Here is a 22,896-nt window from a genome sequence, read left to right as displayed (position 1 = left end):
TTGAGTTAAAATGGTGGGAAACTTGGCTGTTGGTTACTTGTACAGTGGATGCTCTGGAAGGCAAGGAATTGGCATAAAACATGTGAAAATTTGGTACACAAAACTTCAACCAATGGCGAACTACAATATGCTAAATATTATAAACTGGCATTTCTCAATACTTTTAAAAGGCAATAAGACCAGTTTTCCTATGCACTATTGTATCATATCACCATAATTTATCATATATCGTGACATCATCAACTTGAAACTTGGAGCCAGCCATCCTAAGATGATGCTGTGTGATCACCCTTTACTGTCATCGGTGAGGACAAGTCATGGTACACTTATGCATCAATCACACACACACACACACACACACACACACACACACGCACGCACGCATAGACACACACACACACACACAGGACATATTCAAGCAAACATATACAATATAGCCAAATGCAAGTTCTTATGGCTTGGTATTAGACACTACAAATAGACCACAGAAGATTGTCAAGAACAGGAACTAGAAACACATTAGAATCACCAATCATCTTCTGTACATAATATGGATTCGCTTAGACCAATGGGTCTGTTCCTAGGAGTAGTCTGCATACCATATATGGTAACACATTGAGGGGAAACACTTTTTGCGGTGAGTCAAGCAGTTGAAAGGATTCCCTACAGCATTCCTCAACAGCACAATAAATGTGGCTCACTTGGTAGGTGTACATAACTTGGTTAAGTGAGCCTTCTTGTGGCTGATTTTATAGGGTTTGTAAAGTGAAAATTTGTTATTAACTTTCAACTTGATCACACCACTGTTTATAAAAGGCTTTGGGAAACCCTATATACAACAAATAAACCAACAAGATTTTCACTTTACAAACCCTATAAAATCAGCCACACGAAGGCTCACTTAACCAAGTTATGTAAGGGGCTTACCCCACAGCTTTTAGAATGATGGTCTCAGCTGGGCCAGTGCTAATAACACAAGCACTATCTGATGACAATATTTGAGCCTGTACTGGAAGTGTGAACCAGCCAGAACATTGGCTGGCCAATCATAATCAATGAGTTACATAGTTCCATAAGTTGATGAAAAAAGTAGAGATTTTCATTGTTTTAGATCTCGCCTTATAAAGCAAAGAATCGTGACTAAATGTTTTACCAGAAATGAAACCCTATCCTCTACTGCTACAAAATAAGAGACTACTTTTCTGAGCTGTACTTTATTCCTACGTATTTTGAATGGTTTTTCACTGCTTTTAAGGATTACGCAACTCCTTGATTTGGATTGGTCAGTCAATATTTTGGCTGGATTGCACTACTGGGCTCAAGAAATTCAAGCAGCCACCCAAACGATGTTTGTGCTATTAGAGTGAGCCCGGCTGTGCTATTAGAGTGAGCCCGGCTGTGCTATTAGAGTGAGCCCGGCTGTGCTATTAGAGTGAGCCCGGCTGTGCTATTAGAGTGAGCCCGGCTGTGCTATTAGAGTGAGCCCGGCTGTGCTATTAGAGTGAGCCCGGCTGTGCTATTAGAGTGAGCCCGGCTGTGCTATTAGAGTGAGCCCGGCTGTGCTATTAGAGTGAGCCCGGCTGTGCTATTAGAGTGAGCCCGGCTGTGCTATTAGAGTGAGCCCGGCTGTGCTATTAGAGTGAGCCCGGCTGTGCTATTAGAGTGAGCCCGGCTGTGCTATTAGAGTGAGCCCGGCTGTGCTATTAGAGTGAGCCCAGCTGGGCATGAGACTAGTGTTTTAAGATTCACATCTATTATATTTTTTGCTTAAGTGTCAGCAAGTCGACTGTGGTGACCAAGCAATGCACATAACTAGGAACCCAAAACTGGCTATACAGACACACCACTCTTCAGAGTAGCATACCAATGCTATGAGCACCCAGCACGAACATCAGCAAGTCATTTGGATTTAAATTATTTAAACTTCATCTAATGCAGCAGCTCCATAATATGCTGCAGCAGATATCACTGTCCCATCCCATGACACAAAGGGAAGGCACAGGCTGTCCTACCCGCAAGTGCCATAATTTCAAGAATGTCAACAGATTTGGTATCAGCAGTTCAGCACCAGGTGCCACATTTGGTTATGCGATCATCTTCAATCACCCTCACCTTCTGAAAGCCGTAGACAAGAAAAGTCAACATGTAACTATATCAGTTCAGAGTCCACTATTCCAATGTAGAGTCAAAAACTTACAAAAACTATGGTCGTGTGTGTGTTGTGTGTGTTTGCTTACATTTTCTGAGGTGACCCTAAAATCTTTCCTCACTGTAAATGGTTCATCTGAGTCAGGTAGCTGAATCAAACGTTGCTCCTGGTGGAAAAGATTATACTCGTAACAAAGAGTTTTGATGAAATTAGTGAATATTGCAAACTACAACACACATACATTCATATTCCAACAGTCAAATTATCGAATGGGTGTACTACCCCGTGATTAATGGTTGCATAAAGTAGCATGGATATTTCAGTAATTGTTTGTTTACATTGTCAATTTGCCATTAAGGGTTGCTGTATTTAGCCACTAAACAAAGCGAAAACATGATAGCATTAAAGGGAATTGGTTAAGTTCTGGCACTGCCTAGCAGATCCCTGAAGGTGTGACAACATGCTCTTTGTGCAACCATTGTTTTAACGAGCTGGAATTATCTTGGGTTCTTACTACACTTTTCTTGTACAATAACTGTTGAATACTTGGTTGAATAACACGGAAAACTGGCAAGCAAAGATCCATTGTCACATATGAATTTCAAATTACCATTTTACGTAAACGAACAATTACTGAAGTATCCATGTTACTTTACGCAATCATTAATCACGGGCTAATACACCGTTCGACACTCTTTGGTTTCTATTATATACTCTTGAGCATACTAGTTGTATGAAGGTAAATTATTGATGAGTTCGAGGCTTGTAGGATGTGAAGCTGGGCCAACCCCAGGTTGCCTCAAGCTCACCAAAAGCTTACCTCCGTACAGACAGTGAAAGAGCTAGGGTTGGGTTCAGCTTTGATTTCTTCACATTATGTTCAATCTTCTATGCATATAATAGAGGACTTGCATGTGTGATGACACGGGCTAGCAACAGTTGTCAGGCGGTCATGTTTTGGGACAACTATCTATGGCGCACATTGGGTCAGGGCAAAGGTAATAAGATTTATTCACTAAGGGCTAGATACAGTGACACTGGGAAGCAGGGCTAGGTTTGAAATAGAATTCCTCAACGTTGGCTTCGTGAAACAGGTGGCTAAGTAGTTTTCAATGAATTACTCACTAATTCTAGCTTCATCGGTGTTTCTAATGAGCTGGATGTTATTTATTCAATAGTACTATATATGAATTCGCTTCACTGTAGACCATTACAAATGATGAGAGGACAGTTTTCAGTTATCACATTGTCCTGAAACATGGCCGACAGCTGCTGTTACTTAGCAATTACGATGAATTACATCACCCTGCAAGTCCTCTATATATACATATATCCCTATACATGACACTTTTCGTGTTTCTCATCTATACAGTAGGTGTAGGTCTTACGAACCTGCTCCTGGGTCAGGGTATACATTATATTTCATTTCTCTAAGGTTTTTGGCCCACTGGTGTCAATTGCACCACCCTCAATATAATTTTCTAATCAACCAGTTGTACACAAATCACCTTACTCTTAAGAAAGTACCAAATTCTAAATACACCCTCACACATATCTAGCACATACCGTAAAGAAAGTTTTGCTGTCAATTTTTTCTTGTCACTGACTGCATCAACAAAAATCAAAACGATTATTTTATTCACAATTCCACTGATTTCCGTACAGCCAAGCTACGAGGGTATTAATTTAGTTAGGACATGATGTTACCCATTATACTTCGGCACACTGAACACTCACTCTCAAGCTTCACATCATTGTGTTGGGTGGGGGGTGGGGCTTACCATATCCCACTATACGATTGATCCAACAACGTTGCTGGTGTTGAGCTACAGGGTAGCTAGCAGGTGAGGATGTAGTGACTATTTTCAAACATGCACAACCTTTGACATCACTCTATTCATTTTGCATTTCACTTCTAGCTACTGTGTTTTAAATTCAACGTAATACGTTGGATCAAAAATTATAACAACAAATATTTTCAAACTTTATTTGATATGGGGTACTACAGTAAACTAGATATGCAGCTGAAAACCTTGTTTATTAAAAACCTTTGTTTTTGTCAGACTACAATTGAGAGGTGTCATGTATCAAATTTTGCTGGAAAGTTTAACTCCCCAAAATTTGACTTTAGCTAAGTCACGAGACATACTGAGATATGTCAATTAATTTCAGTATAGATAAACAATGGATACATTATCTATGATTTCACAGCCAGCGATTTTATATTATGGCTTGCATATAACAAACCCACTTGGTGATGGAAAACACTTTGTTCTGTCACAAACACTGAAATCAAAAAAAAAAAGCAAGCAAAAAATCTTGCATAACACACGTCTGCAATTCTATTAAATGCACATCACACTTAATGGTATATGCATTTTAGTAATTTGTATTTGTAACGTAAAGCCTCATTATCGTTCATATTGTCTACAACATTGCTTGGTAGCTCTTAACGAGAATTCTATTGGTGACATTGTGACATAAACAGCACCTAACCTCCAAGCGTATCAAAGCAGCTTCAATAAATGCTCCCAGCGTTTCGTTTTCATTTTCTACTGCAATATCTTCTTCTAGCTGTCCTGATATAAACTCCAAATTGACGCGCTTTTTGGCGGTGTACGACATATTATTTCTAAATTAAGTTTACGTAAATTTACGGAGCTAGCATATTATATAAACCACTTGGTTTAGCGGTCTTTTCAGTTTGCTAAACATTATTTAATGACGCAGGCTCTACCAAGTGAGTACTGATAAGGCATGTGTGATTAGTGTATAATATATGTTTGCTCCAGCTTGAGTGTAGCTAGCTAGTCACCTGGCTCAACCTGGCTTTACCATGTAGCTATGCATGCAATGATGTAGCTACTCGAGACTTAGCCGGAACACTGGGTGATATATTATCATCACTGCCGCCTACTCAACTACACGCTGTCATTGTTGGAGTGATCCATGGTTCATGATTTCTTTCCTAAAGCGGAAATAAATTAGGAACTATAAGATAAGAGGCTTGAATTGCGCCGGAGATTGCTGGCCCGGCCGACAGAGCATCATGGCACGACGATGCACTATATAGCTGATCACAATAGCTTCTCACTTGGTTTGTATACTAGTGTGCAGTTTATTGATAGCTTGAATTAATAAAATCTAACTCTGTTTTGTATGGCTTTGTTTCCTGAGTAATTACTGATTGTAGCACTGAATATGCTTCTCACTAGCTATACAGCTAGCTGTAGTGCATGTCCTAAGAATTAGCATTGCAGTGAGGTAATTGTGATTTTTACAAGGGAATTATGGCACATGCAGGATTTCATAGTTGAGGAGCCGTGTTGTCTAGCATGTAGATAAGTGGTCAAATTGGAATGTAAATCTGAAATATTAAGGGTGGCTTCATTGTTTGTATGATAGCATAGATATTATAATATCTATGATGATATCTAGCTATAATATATTTATTCCTTTGTATGGCAGATAGCTGATCCTATGGAGGACATTTTAGCTTCACCAGTACCATCACGGGTTTTACAAAGCTTTATTAATTCAGAGCCTGATGAATCTGATCCTGATCCCGTCTTTCCAGTCACTCCACCACATGCATCGAGGAATAATCTTAATGCACTGTTGACATTACCACGTGGTACACGACCATGTACTTCACCTCTGCCGTCATTTCATTCATCAATTTCTGAAGACTCTGAGGCACCTCCTTCACCAACTAGTTCAACTTTCAGCAGAAAAACTGTTGTCAAAAAAATTTCTTTTGATCACAGTAGAAATGAAGGAAAAGCAAGTCACAGTCCATTTAAGAAGTCCATTTCTAGTACTGGAATAGAGGTCCCATCTGCATACAATCCTAAAGAACCTTTAGTTAAACATCCTGTGACAATAAAGCAAAAGTCAGTAGACGGACAAGCAGCACCTACAAATAAACACCAATCTGTTGCCTTTACTCGCACTAAGTCCATTAATGCAACCATTGGACCATTGACGAAAGAAGTCTGTGGAAAACTGAACATTTCCTGGCTGGATAGTGATCCTTGTGTATCACTGAACACAACAGAGGTACTTGCATACAGTGTTAACCATTTGAGCCATGTTGTGAATTAAATCAGTTTAGCATCCTGTGTAAAGTGGCTTATCAAAGCCTACAGTCCATCTTCATAAAACAAAGTAATGATAGTTTATGATTGATTGATCGATCTTGATGGCTTCTCTCTAATCTCTCATCTGGCTATACCAATCATCTTTGTCTGGTATATTTAGAAGCAATAAAATGAAGGAAATAAAACCACAATAATACATGCAATATGTAACTGACATGCATGCTGTACACTATCAAGTCTCTTTTTGATGCAAAAACATTCACGTGCTGTATTTGTCATAAGCTCCTGTCATAATGTAGACAATCCAGGATCCTTCGGTTGACCTTTTCAGCTCTTATTGACATTGTCCCAAGTTATCCTTATTAGACAATTGAGCTACTGGTTAGCAACAACATCCCCCTAGAGTGCCGGCTAATTAGTAAAGTTGATTATCAAAGTTACGTTTAATATGTGCAGGTGTCCTAGCTGACAATTAACACTAACTCAGCTTCTTATTTGTTTGCTAGTAACATTAACAAATTGGTACATGTATAGCAAGCTGATTCCAAGCCATAATTTTTTGCAGAAAGGGAAAATGTGAATTTCAAGTTTAAATTTGAAGAGTGCACGTACACTTCAAAATCTCAAATAAACAGAACTTCCATACCATCAAGAGTATACAGGAGGGAGAGTGTTGAACTGCGTTATATGCTGTGAAAAATGAGCCTGTAAAGTAACTCACATATCTTTGTTTTCTCTCGTAAATCTTGTTCAAGCAGGTGGTCTGCATGGAATCGCAATGCATCTAGATGTGTCAGTTTCACTAGCAAAACTGTTGAGGCAGGGGATGGCAACCTTGATGAAATCTCAAATGAAGACATCATGTGCGAGGCTGATATGACAACCCAGAGGACAACACATGTGGGAACTGGAACTGATGTTTCTGGTGATGTTTTCTAGTTAGTTACCTGTGTTTTCTCTTTGTACCGAGTTCCTCTGCGTGATGTGCCATACTGGATGTGCCATACTGGATGTGCCATACTGGATGTGCCATACTGTTCTTGAGTATATACACTGTTCTTTCACTCAATAGCTTCAGTTTTTCACGTTTACACATGTGTGCACAAAGTGCACCCATTACACCTATAATTAGTCACCAATCACCAAGTAATGCCATAGGACTTTATGAGCTCATTTTTCACAGCATATAGCGCAATTCAACACTCTTCCCACCTGATTTCCTGGCATGATAATCCCAACCCCTTAGTTGTTAGTCATGAGAGAATCTGGTCTATTTGTGCCTAGTGTTCATGACATTTCCACTTTATGAGGTGGTACTGTATAGATATGCCCAGATTTTGCATGCTTCTTTGTTTCCACCCTTGCTCCAGTATAAAAGCTATTACTATGATAGCAGTCATATAATTTGAGGGATACAGCTGCCACATCAGAAATCTATTGCTATATAGCCAGCTGTGATTTGTCTGAGCTAATATATGGTATACTATATGTATTATGTATTCATAGTACTTGATTAAGAATCCAGCTGATAAAATAGAGACCATCTGATAACATGTTCATGTGCACACATACTTTCACTATAATGTTTTAACAGGAACTCATCATGTTTGAAGAACGCGATGAGCTCCTAATTTTAAAAACCAAAAAATGCTGTTTTTATTCCACAAAATTTTCAATTTTTAAAGAAGAATTATTCTACATATCACTGCTATACATCGCATACAGGCTTAGTTCACTTAATGTGTTGTTGATAGAAAAGTGATGATGTTTACATGGAACTGGTGATACCTGATCACACAAATGATGAAAGATTTTCAATCAAATTTAAAGGTAACCACAGATTTTAAAATTAAGTTCTTAAATTAGTTACTGTTTCAGAAAACTTTACTCTTGCAACAATCAAAGAAGAGCTGGTGTCAGCATTAAAGTAAGGTGACATTGACAAAATATTTGTAGGTGCAAATATAAACAATCATTTGTATGGTATAGTGTATAAACAGACTACATGTATGGCTACGTAGTTGGTGTTTGTCATATACAATTGGAATAATGGATTAGTATTGATTGATGTCAAATAACCTTTGATCCTCTGGAGTGCTAACTAAAACTAACAAAATGGGTTGAGTGATAAGCAGCCATTGGTATGCATATTACCATCTGTGCTAGTGACAAAAACTTGTATGAGGAAACCAGCTGGATGAAAACTTCTAGCCATAGAAAAGCCATGTAATTTTTAAATATAAATTTTGTGGAGCCTGTGTGCTGTAGTAGGTTCAATCATGCATGTATCAAGACACACGGTAGTGTGTCGTGTAGCCCAAGAAGCCGGCATATACATAGTATGTACTGAAGAAAGGTTTTCATTGATATTTGCTCATTACATGCTATAGGAAGAAGTACCCTGATTCATCATGGACATTTCTGCTCGACTACTTGTTCACTTACAGGATAGAAAACCACAATTACCAGCTTCTTGATGACTTTCAGTACATGTATCCTGACCAACTAACACGTTGGGAGAATTCTTGTAACACAGTTTAACAGGGTTCGTTTTATGGGTCTTCCACATTAAATGAAAGTTACACCCCTTATAACAACAATATTTCTAGGTTATACCAAGAGTTTGTAATAAAATTTATATTATGAACTCTTGGTAAAATACTGTTTGACTTCTGGAAATGTGATTGTCAGACTTTTTCCCAACCAGGGTAGTTGTTCATCCTTTTTATAACTTTCAAATGTCTTAATAGGAATTAAGGACATGTTTGCTGATAGCAAAAATTTCCAATTTTAAATGATAGACCTATTGTATCTTTGTCAGCTGGACAAAACCGCAATAATTTATGATCTTAACAAAATTTGTGGAGCAGATTTCTCACATGGTGCACAACTGTTTGATCATGCATCATTTATGTGTACAAATCATGGTGTTGGGTGATCTTTATTGTCACTACATTCTACTGTCTCCTTAACTTTGATGTAGCTTAAATTCATTTCTTTATCACTATTACCTCCAAGTAAAATCATTCCCTCTTATTGAAGTTAAAAAGAAGCCAATACTGACAGAAGAGGTACACAGCTATTTCAGTAATACACAATGTCTACTGTCTATTGCAGGAGGCTGAATTACATGACACAATACATAAGATCACAGAACTGGAAATAAACAGTTTGTTGTCACATGAAAATGGAATGTACAACAACAATAGTGGACAGACTTTTAGCTATAGCGGGGATGATGAAGTTCTCTGGACTAGGTCGAGACTGCAGAGGTAAGTGTAGTTAGCTAACAGGTATAGTATATAGTAGTAGTAGTAGTAGTGATGTGGTGGTCAGGGGTTTAAAGATGGGGCTCCCTCAGCAAGGTTGACGGTTATCGCTATTTTGTAGGTTTCATTTAGGTCTGTAGGTGTCAGCAAGAGTCCATAATGAAGAAGGACTCTTGGTGTAGACATAGTTGCTTAGCATGCATTTTGGTTTTCTTCTAGCTAGAGAGATGTAGTGCCAGAACATAATAAAATTTAACGGTGTTTGAATACTGTACTTACATGCTTTCATGTTATGTAGTTTTGCAGTAGAAGTTGCCCGCTATCGTGACCCTATTAAGTACAGCATGATGATGGAATTTGACCACTCCCCCATCACAGAGTACTTTGCAATTAAGGTAAGTCATTAAATTACAATTGCAAAATTATGGTATATCATCCAGTGAAAGTGTGTAATTATACCACAACCTAAGCAAGTGTACATGTAACTTCACAAGGATTTATACTAGCCTGTTAATTCTTGTAAACTTGTACGAGCTGGGAAAATTAGTGTGACATGACCAGCAGTCTAGTGACTCAAGACAATTATTACAAACTTATTTAGCTAGTTCTACACGTATAGGGCAGAGTAGACCCACACTCATTACGCAACGCTATGCTACCACACAGTTGGGGGGAAAACTCATTGCGGATTTTCAGCTAGGAATCCAATAGCCACATAATATTATTTGGTGACAATTTGGTGTGCGTAACTATTGAATTTGGTGAATTACAATGAAGTGAGCAATTCAAAACAACATAACAGTTTTATTGATTCGTTTTGTCCAAACAAGCAGGTTTTCCAAAAGTGATTATCTGTAATTTGCTATGTGTATAACACTCCACATGTATATCATGTGACTAGTGAACTATACTAATCTACTGGTCACAATGTACTTTATCTCTCTCCACTTTGTATCACAGGTCCCACCCAAAAATCTGATTACAGTTTTCGTTCATCTGCAAGACATCCTAACACTTAAAAGAAAATTTAATCGTAAGTTTCTGTTGTTTACCACCGTCCAAACTGTAATGATACACTTCTCATGTACATTACACCTGATAAGATAATGTCCTCCACCATTAGTGCAGAGAATGTACACAATAGTTCTTCAGCACAGTCTCATCAGTCTCCAGTGACTTGTTCAGTATTCGTGTCAGGATTTTTTCCCCTGTAATGTGTTCCTCTGATTTAAGAATATATCACAGCTTCTCTATGTATGAACATGTTTAGGTGATGCTAAGTGTATGGTACTACCGCTCAAATGCAATGTCGTCTCGCGAGAGTGCAATCGGTTTAAAAACTTGTTAATTAAAGGGCGTGGCACCCATTTCATTCATGACTATTCATCCCAAACGAAATGGGATGAATACTCGCGGATTAAATGGGTGCTACACTTTTTAACTAGTGAGTTTTAAAATTGCTTGCACTCTTGCAAGACAACGTTGCATTTGAGCGTTACGTACTGTATATGGCTTTCTTTAGCAACCTATTGATGAGTACTTCAATTAGTCACATGTCCTTGCTACCTACTTACAGACAGATTAGTATAACTTGGATGCCTCGCACATGTCTTCTGATAATGCAATATTTATGTGAACAGTTTATCATTAATTTATAGAACTTTGCGTGGGCGAGATCAAAGGAAAAAGTGTACTTTAAATTACACTCTCAGCCGGCCAACAGTGCTTCATCGATCACAGAGAGTGCTTTATTGAACGAATAAAGCACTCTTTGTGGTGCATTATAGAACTTTGCGTGGGCGAGATCAAAGGGAAAAGTGTACTTTAAATTTCATAAAGTACACTCTCAGCCGGCCAACTGCTTCATCGACCACAAAGAGTGCTTTATTACACCGCAAAGAGTGCTTTATTGAACGAATAAAGCACTCTTTGCGGTGCAATAAAGCACAGTTGCCCACGTGCCTTAGTGTAGGCTTATAGCCTATGGGTCTCACGCCAGTACGACTAATCACCCAAGCCGGTTAAGGCTGATAGCCTCGCCGCGCTGAGTGATCAATCACCCCAGTCAATACGAGTTCTACCACTGGATTGCTTTTATAGACATACCTAAATGTTTCAATGATGAGTGGGAGAAGGTAACGTTGCTGTTACGTTTGTTAATGTAAACGGACAAGTCCTGGAGATATCACGGAAATATTCCACCATGTGACTCACAATAGAATCGATTGTGGGTTGCGAGCAAAATCTGCCAAAAGACGTGATGAACGTCTACCATGCCAAACTATGGTGAACTACACGTGAGTTACTTTGTTAAACTAATTTGTGTGCATTCAGGAATTTGTGTGCATTCAGGCTGCTAATAATTCATGCAATGTGTGTTAATTACGAGTCCTAGTGTATGGTGAAGCTACACAACTAGAAAGTTCCATAAATCATTTAAAGCATAACCTTGCTCGTGCTATATGAAAAATAAAGCACTCGGTGCTTCGCCTCGTGCTTTATTAGCATCTCAGCCGCCCGCCTCGTGCTTTATTTTTCATATAGCACTCGCAGCTATGCTTTAACATATGCATATTTACATACTGACATTATAAGTGTAATGTATAATGCATCCATGGTTTACCACTAAATTACAATTCTCAACAGTCAATGCCACAGCGGAAGATATTTTGGTTGAGGTGTTTCCCTGTCTAAGAGCCATTGACCTGGTCCACACAGAGTAAGCAGACTATTTGTAGATTACAGCAACACATGTCTATAACTCCTTTAGCATGCACAACTTTACACTGCAAGTTACTGGAGAAGAAAGTTACATTGATGGATCCATCAAATTGATCCAATTTAAAGCAGTAAGAAGGTGAGTAAGCTTTCTATCAGCAAAGCTGTGATAGTTGTGACATACAATATCAAACAGTACAATAGTACAATTTAGTAGGGTTCCCTGGATGACACCCTCCAAAATGCTACCATTAAAACTATTATAGAAATATCATACAGACTATTACGGAATAATTTTAGAGCATCCAACATCAAATCCAGCATTAAAAGCAAGAAAATACAGACATAGTATAGTGGCGTAGCCCCCAAAATTTGCAATATTGTGCACTTTTTCATAAGCTACGAAACTTTCCACATAAATAGTACAGGGACGGATCCAGGGGGAGCACAGGGGGCACGTGCCCCCCCCCCCCCCTCCCTTAAAAAAAATGTATATAAGATCGAGATACTCTAATAGAGCAGTCAATCACCAATCACTCTAATAAAGCAGTCACAGTGTTCATGGGGAAGTGTAGCTTACTTAGGAAGCTATAAATAGGATTTTATTTTACATAACATACGTGATATAATATATTTGGTAAAGGATAACTAGCTATTATTGTTGTGACCTTTTTTTTTTTTTTTTTTTTTTTTTTTGCTCTTCAACTTTTTTTTTCAGCAAGGTGCCCCCCCTCTTTCCAGACTCTGGATCCGCCCCTGTAGTACTCCTCAATACATGCATTTTTAGATATAGTGCCATTGCTGAGTTGACCTTTGGCGACCTTTATGGCCATTTTTGTACAGAAAATTGATCATTTTTGTCTTTAACTCCCTGAGGTAGTAATTAACTTGTTAAAACATGGTACCAAACAAAAGATCTTGCTGATAGAAGCAATTTGGTTTTTATTTGAAGTCAATAGGTGATTTTATTACAAAGTTATGATCATTTTACTAGCTGCAAAATTTGATAAATTTACCTGCCGTGAATTACCTGTGGGCAGATAAATTTATCAAATTTTGCAACTAATAAAAATACTCATAACTTAAGAATGAATTCACCTATTGACTTCAAATAAAAACCAAGTTGTTTCTAGCAGCAAGATCTTTTGTTTGGTGCCACGTTTTAACAAGTTAATTAGTGCCTCAGGGAGTTAAAGACAAAAATGATCAATTTCCTGTACAAAATTGGTTGTAAAGATCACCATAGGTCGAATCAGCGATGGCACTATATAAATACATGTATTGAGGAGTACTATTTATGTGGAAAATTTCATGGCTTTATGAAAAAGTGCACGATTTTTTGGTTGTGCCGCTATACTAACAGCCAGATATCAACTTTAAAAAACAAAACCCATATTTTAGTATGCCTGCCATCCTGACCACAGTCGTAAAGCTAGAAGCCAAACAAAGCAGCACATGGCCACCATTTTTTGCCACAATAACAAGCTCACCAGTGGGATGTGCCTTTTGGAGTTCCAACAAGTATAGGCCCTTGTCTTTTCTTTTATCCTCTATCAGGCTGCTTGTCTTCTTCTTCCAACGAAACCATATCGAGGCATTAATTTTTTCATATGAACACTTTCTTCAGCAGCATATTTAGATGTCACAGAATTATTTCAGAGCTGGATTTCAGAAGTGCTTCAGTCCCGGCGTTACTATAAGAGATACACTAGCTAGATATCTGCAACTTCGTGATTGGGATCCTGTTCACGGTAGGTTTGCGACCACACCCATCAAATAAAGATCTAAGTGAACTAATAGCGATAGAGTACGGAGACCACACCTCTTAACAATCTAGCTATTTACTTAACAGTAAGCAAGATGACCTCACCCCTTATTGGTTAGCTAGCTACCACACCTTGGCTGACTCAAGATACAGTAACTCTAATACAACAGTCATGTGTAATAGAACAGTCACGAGTTACACTGTAGCTAGCTGTGCTACAATAAAAAACTAACAAACTAAAAATTGTTATTTTTTTTAATTAACAATTTTTAAAAATACTAGTTAGCGTAAGTGACCGATTATCGAACAAAGTTTATACTTTACTTCATAAATATCTCCAGTAAAGTAGTATCAACCTCGACTTTTAACCAGGAGGTAGCGCCTTTCTTGTAGAATACCTCACGTAAGTTTGAGTAATAGTATCTGATTAGTGTCCGTGTTATGAGTGGATTTCTGCATTCCATAAAATAAGAATTATCAAACACCGATACCTATTATCAAACGCCCATTAATTTGCATTAATCATCGAACGTTTTGCACCTTTTCTACTGTGGTGACTTCAGTGCACCCTACACACTCTTAACTATTATATCAACGTGTTATCTGAAGTACCATGATACTGTAACTGAAGTATAGTTTTGATACAAGCATGCACTTGTGAGTTACAACAGCAAATCGTTTAGTGTAAAATGCGTACAGTGAAAAATCAGCACATTATGACCAATAACACAGTCTTATTATCCTTGTTTACAACAACCCTTTCTGTACAGTCTTCGTGGATACATCTTTTACTCAGGTAAATGACAAACAGTAAGCCCAATTCCGCCGCCAAAGTCACGCTCGAGTTGTACTTCTTTCACGGCGATTCCTGTGTTCTTTTTCTTCATTTCTTCGTCAGTGGTGATGAGTATCAAGACTGCTGTGATGTCCACACATAAACTCTAAAGGATGGAAAGCTCATTAAGAATAGGCTACACTATTGGAATTCTCCATATAAACACCTTACGAGTATGCGGAATAAAATTGTAAACTTCCAAATACGTTACGTGATTTTTATGTTCGATAATAGGTACCGTTCGATAATAGGTCACTTACACTATAGCTATGCAATAACAAAAAACTAATGCAATTAAAAATGAAATAGGTTCCAGTGATAAAAAGCAATGGTGGTAGCTATGTGGGTATACTTAGGCATTGATCAGTGGTGTAAGATACCCAAGGGATTTTTCCCAAGGGATTTTTCCATGTAGCTGCCATTATCACAGGAACCGGAACCCATTTATTGCACTCTTATTTTGATATAAATATCCATGACATATGACATAAAAAATTACTACCCTACCATTGTATCTAATTCATGTTGTACTGTTATTCTGTAGGGCAGTATTTAAGAGAGATGATTTGCATCTTTCTGTGGTCAACAAACCTCGTGTTGCTAGTGATCGACTCTATGGATTAGTTGTAAGAATATTACATGTACTATAATGTAGCAATGAATGAATGTGTCACATTGGTATGCTATTATAAGCATGTATTTTACAATAAGTAGTGTATGGATATAGCAAGAGTTACTCTTGTTTATATACATGTGCAAATATCAGTAACACAATGTTTAGGCTTCATTGTCATGAGCTCCAAAGCCAGAGTCACTGCATACTCTATCGTGTAACGTATGCTGTATTTTACAGTGGCCATTGGTGGATCCATTCACTGGCACAGCCCCGAGCCATAATTACCTGATCAACCTGGCTGATTGTGGTCCAATGAATTCTATGGTAAATGCACTATCACTCTGGGACATGACGTTCCCTTTCAGGTATGGAATTTTGGGTTACTTCAAATTTTAAAAAAAATTCTTTATGTAGAATGTGCATTAAAAAGTTGTCGATGGTGCCTCAACATCTCTATAGAAGGGACTATTCTGTAGAGATAGAAATTGGAATGTATATTAGTGGAAAATTGCTGATGAAAGACAAGAAGAAAACCACATCAAGATCATTAAAGGAAGAAACTGTATGGAATGAAAATGTACAATTTGATTTTGACATGCATAACATTCCCAAGGTATGTAAATGACACATTGTGTTGTCACTAAGTTTAAGGTAATTCCATTTTAAGGCTGCAAGGCTAATGATTGTTGTAAGGGAAGACAGGATCAGCAGAAGAAAAAGCTCCTTAGGTGCCAACGTTACTAGTGAGCTCTTTTGGGTCACTACATCTTTAGTTGACTACAGGTAATTCATGAGTGGCAGTCTAATACATATTATTGTGTTTGCTGTGTAGGAGTCTCCTTAAAGTTGGTGTTCATAAGCTGTATATGTGGCCTACTGTACGGACCAGTGGCAAAGAGTATGACAAACTGTCAGAAGGGGAAAGATTTTTCTACAATCCTAGTCCAATCGGCCCAACTGCTAATAACCCAGACCCTGCTGCTGTAGAGCTGACTATTGAGTTTGAATCTTGGGCTCATCCCATTATCTTCCCTAATGATGTCCCACCAGCTGACCTACTGGATTATGCTGAACCAAGGTGTTGTGGTTAATACTCATCATGTTATTAATGTGGATAATGTAGATCAAGTGGTACTCGCAAGAAGAGCCGAACACATCAACAAGGAATCAATAAGTTGATCAAGATCATGAATGCTGACAAGCAGTTTACCATGGTCAGTCATTAGAATATTACTGACAGAGATTATCAAATAACTTTATAGAGTTTACAGTCGTACATTCAAATGCTTGATTGGTCAAAACCTGACCATGTAGCTGAAGTGTATAATTTCTTGAATGAATTGACTGAGCCATTACCACTTGCAGTAAGTACATGTGATGTCAGTGTTGATAAATCTTGTTTGTCCAATATCATGTCTTACCCACGTAGGTAGCATTCAAGTTTCTAGACTCTGATTGTCCAGATGAGTTTGTTAGAGCATTTGCTGTTGAGAGACTGAGGGAACTAAAAGATGATGAGTTGATGGGTTATCTACTACAACTAGTACAGGTACTACCAACTGATCCACTAATGATAACATCACTACTATAATGTTCCTGATATAGGCACTGAAGTTTGAGGCCAATCATGACAGTGCTCTAGCTAGATTCCTACTAGAGAGAGCATTACAAAACAAGTTGATAGGACACTTGTTCTTTTGGTCAGACATGCATAGCTGTCTAGCCCATTACACTGATCTCTTTTCCTTTTCTACAGGTACTCAAGGTGTGAAGCTCAGAATCCTCGATTTATTGCAAGATATGGTACATTGCTGGAAGCATACCTTGTAGGGTGTGGAAAGTCCATGTTGGTATGGAACACCACATGTTACCTAGTTCCATTTGTATTGTTTAACTGCAGGAAAGCTTATTGAACCAAGTGTCTGTAATATCCTATCTTCAAGATATTTCTAAACAGGTAAGTAGTCAATTAATTTTATTGGAGTCCTATCTAGCTAAACAGAATAGATTATCTATAGTTATTAGCATAATTGCATGTCATCCAAGATCTACTAAATGGCAATAATTACATTCAAATGAAACCTGTTGTGCATACATGTTTCTACTATTAATACTGGAAGATGTTTTGGCTAAAAGAAGCGCACAAATGCAGGGAGATTTTTGCTAATTAGATTGAAGTCACATTGTTGAGATGATTTTCATACTTTCATGCATGAAAACTGTAAAGTTTTTTCTTTCTTGAAAAGTTTATTGTTTACAATTCTAGAAGTCTTGTCAACAAGTTAAAGCACTTTAATAGTTGCTTCAAATTACAAAATCTACGGTATAACAGAAACTGGCTTCTGACCATATTTATAACCCTTCCAAGTACACTATTTATCATAAAGACCGCTCATCTTGTGGTGGTGGTGTTATGTTAGCAATTGACATAAGTATTCCTAGCAAACTATTAACTAGTCCTGATGATATTGAAGTGGTTACCATTGAAATCCTGACCAGCAAGCCCTGTAAAATCTGTCTATTGTATAATCCTCCAAATAGTGGAACTGACTACCAAGACCATTTACTTTCATATGTATCTCTCCTAATGAAGGAGGATGATCCTATTGTGTTTATGGGTGATTTCAACACCCCAGATGTTGTTTGGTCAACAAGCTCCCAGTTTTCTTCTAAAATCTGTGATCTAATATTTCAGCATAACTATACCCAGATTGTTGAATATTCTACCCACGTCAAAGGAAATATATTGGGTCTAATCAGTAAAACATTCCATATATGCTGAAATAGAAGTTGCTGCTGGAAACATTGGCACTTCTTACATGTTGTAGTTTATAGCTAGAACCTAATCGTGTGTTTCCTGAAGTAAATTTAACAGTCAGTGATATTAAATGCATTGGTAGGGGCTTTTAGGCTTTTGATAAAAAACGTTATGTCACAGATGTCCATTACGTACATTAAAGGCAAAATTTTGAGCTCAAGTAATCGAGATATATAGTTGCTGGTATAGTCATTCAATATGTACTTCATTGCGCGATGCTGAAGCTGTTCTAGTTGTCTAATATATTTTAATAGGTATGGTTTCCATAGTGTTGAGCAAAACATTAATTGGGATCTAACTAGATATTTGTTTCTTGGATTTAGTAGTTCTGTTTGTTGAAAAGGAACATCGTAATAACCTAACATCCGATAAGCCTTTGATATTATGTGTTGGTGGTGGGGTTCCCAGTCTAAATCTGATGAAATAATGATACCCAGATCTCTATGAGTAGAAACTTCGGATAATAGTAAACACAGGATAAAAGTAATTATTAAACAATGATGCCTTTAGTTTATCATTGTAATACACAGTGTGTGGAATAAGATCAGATTTAGTCAATAAATAACGTACCTACTATCGATAATAAATAACCTACCTACTATCGATAATAAATAACCTACCTACTATCAGGTACTAACTTACATACTTACTTTGGGATCATTTTGAACAGAATTTTGATCCTTCACTTTTTCTTTTGTTTGTCCCTGTAGTAACTGTATAATAAGTCCCCCAAACACCCCAACTTTGATCACCTGTAACCCTTGCTTTAATAAGTAAATTAATAATTACTATATAACTACTTACTCCAGGCCACTGGCACTGGATGCCAGTGGACCTTCAGCATACACTAGATCTTAACGACTACTTGTGATTAGTATACTGTACATATCTTGTTGTATGTATGCTGTAAAGCAAATAATAAGTAAATAAATAAAATAAAATAAAAATATTGTACTACAACATGTGCCCAAACTATCAATTACAAATAAGTGAATTTTTTAGCTATATTCAGCTCATTACACAGCATTACAAATGAAGTACATTACAAGAAATGTCTCTGTAATCAATCAGTCATTAATATTGATTATAAATGTATAGAAAAGCCATCATGCACTACAGCTACAATACCTTGCACTGTCAGCGAGAAGAAAATGAGGACAAAATTAAGGAAAATTTTAAGTCCATGATGCATACATTGTATGTACTGTAGTATGCCAAAAGGCACTTGTTGGGCTGAAGTGATGTCTAGCAGTGAAAACAATATACCTGTGTCCTTATCTGTTACTGAGTTATGCTTGTCTGAAGGCATCAAGCAGGGGCGGTGCCACTGGTCCGGTTAATCAGGTTTCAATCTGGCCACTTTTTGTAAAGATCAAGATACTCTAATACAGCAGTCAGATATTCTAATAGAGCAGTCAATTACTTGGATGCTACTACTGTTGTGATTATTGATTAAATATACCTCCAGATACATTCTTAAATATTGAATTTTTCCTGGTGGAGACCCTCCTGGGTGTAGCATTTTACACATGTTGTACGTACTCTGTGCACTTTGTCCTACAATGCACCCACTGTACAATAATTATTTAATGCCAACCTGACCACTTCAAAATTCGTTGCTCCAGCCCTGCTGAAGCAGTCAGCTGCAGATTGATTTATTATTGATTGATTTATTATTATCCTCTTGGTAATCAACATGAGCCCGTTCTTCCTTACCAGAGCTAAAACACATATGTACAGTACAAACAGATACAAAAAACAAAACTATACACACATACACTAATATTATTAACACACATTACTTAAATACATACGGGTAGTCAATCAGTAAAAAAGTGTGTTAAATTTAAAAATTCCATTGGAAGTTTTTTTTGGCCGCTCTGAAAACACTTTTGGGTTTGATTCTACCTAACCAATACTGCCACCATGAAGGTATTGTGAGGTAGTTGGTTTCTGGTCAGTTTTTTTTTGCAAACTTTCATGTTTCCTAATATGGTAAATGTGCACTGAATGTGCAAATGATCTCCCTCCCTTATATGATCCCTACTCAAATGTAGTTTTTTTCTTTTACATTTATATCAAGAGTCTCCCTACTATTATTAACTCTTGCTTGTATACATTAGCCATGTATCACTGAAGTAAGGCACTGTCTGATGTGTTGTAGCAAATCAAATCATAATTTCATTTCAGTCAGAATATTGTTTCCGAGTTCCTAACTAATCTAGTCTGACAAAAATATACTAAACAGTGTCATTTGTGCTTTAGTAATCAGAATGTGTAATATAGTTGGACGAGGATGGGAACCGAAATGCTGCAGATAGTCAAAGGTTACTGAAGGAGTTAATGACCAAGTACAAATTCTCAACACGAGTAGTGATCCCAACACATGATCCAAGGTGACCATACCACAATACCCACCCATTGCTTGTTAGTAGTCTTCATCACAGATTAAGATTGGGTAATCTGGAGCCAGAGAGGTGCAAAGTGATGCAGTCCAAGAAGGTCAGTTGAGGTTACTTGACTATAACAGGATTAGTGTGTATATCACAGATGCCAATGTGGTTATGGATGAGTAATATTCATCCAAGTGCCATCCAGCCAGTCCCATACAAGTTGATTGTGAAGAGTGGAGATGATCTACGTCAGGATATGTTGACACTACAAATGTTGACTCTCTTTGACAAGGTCTTTATCACTTACTAGATGTTTACTCATTCAGTACCTTACAGATATGGCAAGATGATGGTCTGGACTTGTGTCTGATTCCCTATGGGTGTGTGGCCACTGGACCTAACTCAGGAATTATTGAAGTGGTCAAAAATGCAAGGACAGTTGCTGATGTGAGCCTTTTCTTTAAGTATAGTTAATAATTGTTTGATCAATAACACAATACACAGATATCTGGAATCAAGGACAACACCAAACTTTATCAATGGATCAAAGATCATCAAAGAGAGTATGTCTCTTGCTTCCAATATTGAGCATTTTATCAAGTCTTCTATTTTAGTCAATTTGGAGAGGAAGATCCTGAATTATTTCAGGCAGCCATTAACAAGTTTGTCAGATCATGTGCTGGATATTCAGTGGCAACATATGTTTTGGTATGACTGATCAGTTGAGGTAGTGTTGATGATATCTTAATGTGTAGGGTATTGGGGACAGACACAATGACAACATTATGGTGACCACATCAGGTAACTTGTTTCATATTGACTTTGGTCACTTCTTAGGAAATGTCAAACACTTTATGGTAAGTCTGGTGTTGTGATAAAGGGACACGATCTTATTGATTGATAATGTTGTAGAAAATCAAACGAGAGTGGTGTCCATTTGTGCTAACACCAGATTTTATTTATGTCATGGGAGGAGAGGTAATTATTGTATTATGGATCATTGTGAATATTTAAGTTCATATTTCATTAGAAAAGTTCTACATTCATCAAATTCAAAAATCTCTGCTGTAGAGCATTCCTGTCACTGAGGAAACATGCTGACTTGATAGTCAACTTGTTCTCAATGGTAAACACTCACACACTACATGTACAACTGGTAACACACATTCTCCATTAGATGAGGTACACTGGTATTCCTGAGTTGACGTGTGTGGAAGATTTAGAGTACCTCAGAGATGCACTGATGGTTACTAAAGATGATCCAGCTGCTGAAGAGTGTTTTGTCAAGCTACTTAGCAAATGCATTAGATTAGGATGGACTGTCCAAATCAGTTGGTGGGCACATGTTAAAAGAAACAAGAAGAGCTAGTTGCATAGCTACTTCAGCCATAACATTTTATCATCTGTTATTATTTGTATGTAATATCTTGCTGCCTTGCTTCAGTTTTTGTCTACATATAGTGTAAAATTTGGTGTTAACGGCTCTACAGTTTGTGCTGCCATGTTTTTTTGTATAATATTGTATTATGTTACTGTAACAATATTTATGATTGTACTATCAGAATACTAGGCCTGCAAATTTTGAGCATGTGAACACAAACAATACACCATTCCAGAACAGCTAGGTCATGTCTCAATGCTAGAATACAAGTGTATGGTTATAGCATAAATGTAAAGTTTGCCTACATGCTTAAAAGTAGTAGCTATTCATGCAAGAATTTAAGCAGTTGCTTGGTGTAAACTTTAAATATGTTTCAAGCATCTCTACAGCAAACTTTATAATTAAATCATTTAGGCCATGTGTATGCATGATGTAGCACACAACAGTAGCTCCCACTATGAAATGTAAAATTTTCATCTCAGTAATTAACTTGCTAAAACATGCACCAACAAAAAGGTCATGTCGAAGAAACAACTTTACAGAAGTAACCTTTTCTGCATTCTTCACGTTATAGTTATATTTTTGTATTCACAGGCTTTCACAGGTCCCTAGTAAATAGCATTTGCAGAATAAACCCATTTGCTGGTGAGAAGTCGATAGGTTTGAATGCAGAGAATATCTCAGATCTCGGCTGTTGTGGCTCCTTTGGTGCATACTTAGACTGCATGTTGCAAGTCACCACTACATGAGTCTGGGATTTTTTTTCTGCGTTCTTCACGTTTTAGTTACTGACATGTTTCTGACTCCCTGTATAGCATATTCACAGGCTTTAAGCCTCCTCACTAAGAATAA

At 37.5% G+C, this 22,896-nt stretch overlaps 2 protein-coding genes across 3 annotated transcripts in view; one reads left to right on the top strand and one right to left on the bottom strand.

Annotated features, from left to right (window-relative positions):
• Nucleotides 1–4,801, bottom strand: part of LOC136261596 (phosphatidylinositol 4,5-bisphosphate 3-kinase catalytic subunit gamma isoform-like) — a 39,547-nt gene extending 34,746 nt beyond the window's left edge. For both annotated transcript variants that reach the window (XM_066055624.1, XM_066055625.1), the window contains exons 1-2: nt 4,646–4,801; nt 2,238–2,315 (exon numbers count right to left, since the gene is read on the bottom strand). In XM_066055624.1, coding sequence (XP_065911696.1) covers nt 2,238–2,315; nt 4,646–4,774 — 207 coding nt within the window. In that variant the 5' untranslated portion in view covers nt 4,775–4,801. The remainder of the gene's footprint in view (nt 1–2,237; nt 2,316–4,645) is intronic.
• On the top strand, nt 4,799–22,227 carry LOC136261599 (phosphatidylinositol 4,5-bisphosphate 3-kinase catalytic subunit gamma isoform-like). The gene is made up of 32 exons (XM_066055627.1): nt 4,799–4,889; nt 5,618–6,208; nt 8,004–8,079; nt 8,128–8,176; nt 8,640–8,741; nt 9,233–9,320; nt 9,367–9,521; nt 9,817–9,913; nt 10,479–10,551; nt 12,165–12,237; nt 12,289–12,375; nt 15,381–15,462; nt 15,690–15,817; nt 15,867–16,065; nt 16,120–16,235; nt 16,285–16,530; nt 16,576–16,666; nt 16,715–16,816; nt 16,882–17,001; nt 17,058–17,152; nt 17,209–17,302; nt 17,353–17,409; nt 20,557–20,666; nt 20,718–20,772; nt 20,821–20,955; nt 21,000–21,110; nt 21,168–21,226; nt 21,278–21,371; nt 21,419–21,520; nt 21,576–21,641; nt 21,694–21,789; nt 21,841–22,227. The coding sequence occupies exons 2-32, from the start codon at nt 5,630–5,632 to the stop codon at nt 22,030–22,032; spliced, it is 3,729 nt and encodes a 1,242-aa protein (XP_065911699.1). The 5' UTR covers nt 4,799–4,889; nt 5,618–5,629; the 3' UTR covers nt 22,033–22,227.
• Nucleotides 22,228–22,896: the final 669 nt, after the last annotated feature.

Source organism: Dysidea avara, chromosome 7 (assembly GCF_963678975.1).
Source record: "Dysidea avara chromosome 7, odDysAvar1.4, whole genome shotgun sequence".
Classification (NCBI taxonomy): Eukaryota; Metazoa; Porifera; class Demospongiae; order Dictyoceratida; family Dysideidae; genus Dysidea; species Dysidea avara.
This window is presented reverse-complemented; position numbering and strand designations above follow the sequence as displayed.